This window comes from Terrapene carolina, unplaced genomic scaffold, assembly GCF_002925995.2.
Source record: "Terrapene carolina triunguis isolate 2854851 unplaced genomic scaffold, T_m_triunguis-2.0 Scaffold21, whole genome shotgun sequence".
Classification (NCBI taxonomy): domain Eukaryota; kingdom Metazoa; phylum Chordata; order Testudines; family Emydidae; genus Terrapene; species Terrapene triunguis.
Window position 1 is genome coordinate 4,226,006 of NW_020664372.1, and position 5,148 is coordinate 4,231,153.

A 5,148-nucleotide genomic window follows, 5' to 3' on the forward strand; every position below is an offset into this window, starting at 1 on the left:
GGCCCCTTGCCAGCCGGCGTCCCGGCCACAGGCCCTGTTCAGCCCGCTGCAGGCCTAGGTGAACAGAACCCCAGGCTGGAAGCGGGCTGAGCAGGCTGGCGGCGTAAGATCAGCATTTTAATTTAATTTTAAATGAAGCTTCTTAAACATTTTGAAAACCTTGTTTACTTTACATACAACAATAGTTTAGTTATATAATATAGACTTAGAGAGCGACACCTTCTAAAAAACGTTAACATGTATTACCGGCACGCGAAACCTTAAATTAAAGTGAATAAATGAAGACTCGGCACACCACTTCTGAAAGGTTGCCTACCCCTGAATTAAACTAAGAGCTGATGCACTGTGACGATTCTGGAGTGAAAACAGAAAATCTTCTATATGAATTTAAAATAAACGGAAATGCTACCTTCAATTCTTTCACAGAGTTTATGCAATGAGTGCATAGGACAGGCCTCACACAGTTTAATCTGAGTCTTGGCATTCTGTAGAGCTGCAGCAGTGCTAAAGGCTTGTTTCAGGGTAAGCATTACCTCATCAACCTAGAAGGAAAAGAAAAAATAAAACAGGCTATGAAAAGTCTGGGTGTTTTACAAGACAGTATAAAAGTGAAAATATGTCATATACATCATATCAGACTTTTAAGTCATTCCACGATTAAGTGCTTTTTTATTAGGAATGTTGTTTCCTGTTCATACTACATACACTGATCTATCATAAAAGTTCAGTAGTCTAGTGATCAAGAGAACAAGGTTCTATTCCTAATTTACTACTGGTTTCAAGAGGATTTTAGACAAGGGACATTGAAATCAATGGGAGTTAGGCCCTTTTGAAAATCCCACTAGGCACCTACATGACTAGCTACATCTTTAGGTGCCTAAACACCTTTACAAATTTGGCCCTTAGGCACTTTTGAAAATTTACCACACAGGATTCTAGATCCCTGTGGGAATCTAGTGGTCTATTTCTGAAATGTTGCACATTCACAGCTCCCACTGAAAATGAGAACCCCAGGGGAAAGGGCGGGGGAGGGAGGAAAGAGAAATCAGGCCATAAATATGTAATTTTAAGCACTCAGTCTTGAAAATTGGGTCTCTTATTGCGCCCAGAGGTTACAACTTTTTTACCTTCCAGTAGCTGCAATGAGCATATGAGGACCTCCACTTCTGCCAATTTGCTTCTATGCAATTTGCATTTTAGCTTGCCTGGGTACATAACTTGCAGTAGTGATCCTAAGAGTAAGGGGCCTTTATTGCCCCCTCTCACAGAGAGAGTTATGTATGGCTTTTTTCCTAAAATAGTTTTCATTTGCCCTGATACAAAGTCTCTATGAACAAAATGCTTTTGATCTGTTGCTGCAGTTATATCCTGTTAGTATGTCAGAAACTTTAGGGACAGCCTATTTATTCTCTTGATCCCTTACTCACTTGGATCAAAAGATTTGAAAGACAAGCTATAAGTTTCTTTGTAACCAACAAGTAATCCTTATGTATTGTTTTCCAGACTTTAGTCTATGCCCTGCTCTTTCCTCTCACAGCATCACAAATACAGCTATGCAGTGTTCCCACACGCTGCAGCACTGGGTAGGGCCAATCTCTATTTTGCTTGGGAAAGAGGTCAGAGGTGATCATTTTCTCCTCAACTGGGATAGATATTTAAATGCACTTTCATCCTTTGTGGACAGACTTCTCAGAGTCTCCTTCCCCCTTATGTATTTTAAGGACACACTGCTATTAAAAGCAAACAGCCCACTTCTGTGTTTCAGCCTGACAGAAGAAAACTGTTGAAATTTCCTGTTCAGTTCTTAGAGGGCTTTCAAATATTGTACTTTAGATCTAGTCCTTTGCTGCCATCTATCACTTTTCTGTGAAGCACGTTTGTGAGGGATGGAATGTGACTGCATGTTCAGGTTTCTGTCTACAAGCAGTCTTCTAACATTCAACGTGGGATTATAAAAGTGTTCTGTAGATCATCAGGTCTCCAGCATAATTGTTCAAGCAAAGCTTTGCATGGGCATGGAAGCTTGAATTAGTCAGTTTGTGTGCTGTGGCATGTCATTTAATGTTGTTAAATGAAAATTATTTGATTAATGTTATTGATAGTTTCTGAGTGGGTTTCTCACATCTCACAATTCAATTTACTCTTGTCCTGTCACTGTAAGATTTCACGAGGCTCGTGGAATGCAGACATGACTACAACAGCAAAGCCTACTAGTCGGCTTTTCCAAATGGCAGGGCTCTTTTCCATGGCCTCTGCCCATTAATAATATTACACTCAAGTGAGTATTTAACTCTTAAAATATGTGAGGGAGTTGAGGAGAAGGGTTTTATTTCTTTGTAAACCACCTCCTTTCTTTTAGGTCACCTGTGGATTATCAGGGATCAAATTAACCAAAAGGTCAGATGAAGGCATATTTTTCTTTAAATGACATTCTCTTGGACATTCAATAGGTTCTCTCTCTCTCCTCTCAATTTTTGACAGTGGGTCAGATCCTCCGTTGGCGTAAAGCAGCATAGTTCCATGGACTCCAATAAAGCTATGCTCAGAAACCACTTCAAGCCAGAGGTGCTGCAGCACCCCCCGGTACCCCTACTTCCAGCACCTATGGCAATGCTGGTTTCCACCAGCTGAGGATCTACCCCTACATCAGGGATTCTCAAACTGAGAGTCTGGACCCCTGAGGGGGTCGCGAGGTTATTACATGGGGGGGGTCACGAGCTGTCAGTCTCCACCCTAAACCCCGCTTTGCCTCCAGCATTTATAACGGTGTTAAATATACAAAAAAAAGTGTTTTTAATTTATAAGGAGGGGTCATGCTCAAAGGCTTGCTATGTGAAAGGGGTCACCGGTACAAAAGTTCGAGAATCACTGCCCTACATTGTTTGAAGCATTGCTAAGAATGCTTAGCCCCATAACTGCTGTGGTCCTCCATAATGCTCAAATAATTAGGCATTGTTTAATGCTCTGAGGTGAGTTAGAGCTGGTCAAAATTATATCTGTTAAACATATTGATCAAAAATTTGAATTTCAATGAAAAAATTTTAACAAACATTTATTCAATTTTTGTTTTTCAGACAGCTAAAGAACTGGTTCAATTTTTTTGATTTTTGAAAATTGTTTAAAGTAAAAAAAAAAAAAAAAAAATTTTTAAAAAACATTTAAGAGGGCCCCCCCCCCCCTTTTCTTTCTTTTTTTTAAAACTCTCTCTAATTATGAGCAGTTAGGCCCTGCTTTATTAGGGGAAATAGTGCATCTCTTCTATAAATTCATGGCATTTTACCTTTCACTTTGAAGCATTAAGAAGTTAGAAAGCCATCAGTTAATATGGTTTCTTTGTACCTGACATTATGAAAAGAGCTATGTGCAGCTTGAAAGCTTAACTGTTTCACCAACAGAAGTAGGTCCAATAAAAATTATTACCTCAACCATCTTGTCGCTCTCTCCCTCAGAAAATATAGCAAAGACATTACTTTATATATGTCATATCTAACAATTGAGTATGCTGAGTCTTATAATCACAATGGCTAATTGACTGACATCTTTTATATCATACATTTCAACTGTCTATTATGCAGAACAATTATAGATCTAAATTTCTGCTTCAAACCTGACATTCCTATTTCATTTCTCAGAATAGTTAGGAATAAAAAGGAGAGCAACCACATTTGGAAAATGGGAGGATGTGCGTAGCATAGGCAAGGAGCGTGATGACTTAGTAGTAGAAGCATGGACTGGAACTCAGTACATCCAAGTTCTATTTCCAGCTCTGTTACTAATTTAGTAATTTGGCCCCAGTTCACCAAGGTACTCAAGAACATGTCAATGGTTATTACAAGAAGAAGGGAGAAAAACTGTTCTCCTTAACCTCTAAGGACAAGAAGCAATGGGCTTAAATTGCAGCAAGGGAGGTTTAGGTTGGATATTAGGAAAAACTTCCTGTCAGGGTGGTTAAGCACTGGAATAAATTGCCTCTGAAGGTTGTGGAAACTCCATCACTGGAGGTTTTTAAGAGCAGGTTAGACAAACACCTGTCAGGGATGGTCTAAAATAACACATAGTCCTGTCTTGAGTGCAGGGGACTAGACTCGATGACCTCTCCTTCCAGTCCTATGATTCTAAGTCTCAACAGATAAAAATGTGCAAGTTAATTATGGTCAGATATTCAGTTAAGCCTTTACCTTGCCACCACTTGTGCACTCAAACACATACACCTGAACTTTGCCAGTGTAAACATCTGTGTCTGCAAATTCTAACACCAGGACATGTCCAGATACTAAGTATAGCCACGTGTACTTGTACCTGTATATAGGTGTGCATTCACAATAGAGTGCAGAGACTGAATCGCAGAGTCTCAGTTTACCCATGTGCAAAGTGAGGACAACACTTATCTACTTCATATAGCTGCAGAGATTCAGGGATTATTAAGTGTTTTGAGATCCTCTGATGAAAGAGGTTATCAAAATGTGAAAAACTGAGGGCTTATCTACACTTACAGTACCGCAGTACACGGTAGTGCCTAGTGATGACACTACCTACACCAACGGGAGAGCTTCTCCTGTCAGTGCAGGTACTCCACCTCCCCAAGAGGTGGTGGCTTTGTCTCCAGGAGAAGCCATCCTGCTGACATAGCACTGTCTACATTGGGGGTTAGGATTTTCCACACCCCTGAGCGATGTGGTTATACTGGCATAAGTTGGTAGTGTATACCAAGCCTAACTGTTTATGTAAATTACTTACCAAAGATTCACTTGCACACTGGAACACGTAGCAAACATACTGGTTTATCCCAGGTTCAATAGATTCCCGACAAATAAAACCAAAGTGATCAACATGTTGTATACCCTGAAAATTTTTTAAAAAGCATTAGTGAAGTATTTATTTTAAAATGTATTTTAAAATCAGTTCAGAAATACAGTGATAATTGTATTTCAGTTCTTGTCAGTCATCTCTGAGATACCACCACTTTCCCCATACTGAGAATCTGTAGTGAATAAGAAAGCTGCGCGGTCGCAGATATCAAGTACGGCAATTCTTTCTTTTTTAATGGCTGCCACCATCTAGCAAAGAAAAGTGTAATATGCCTATAAGTCATAGGACTTCTTACACACACACACACACACACACACACACACACACACACACACACAC

General features: G+C 39.8%; 1 protein-coding gene across 2 annotated transcripts in view; it reads right to left on the minus strand.

The window, feature by feature from the left end:
- Positions 1–5,148, minus strand: part of TBC1D4 (TBC1 domain family member 4) — a 153,916-nt gene that overhangs the window by 59,591 nt on the left and 89,177 nt on the right. For both annotated transcript variants that reach the window (XM_026661087.1, XM_026661184.1), the window contains exons 4-5: positions 4,738–4,842; positions 410–542 (exon numbers count right to left, since the gene is read on the minus strand). In XM_026661087.1, coding sequence (XP_026516872.1) covers positions 410–542; positions 4,738–4,842 — 238 coding nt within the window. The remainder of the gene's footprint in view (positions 1–409; positions 543–4,737; positions 4,843–5,148) is intronic.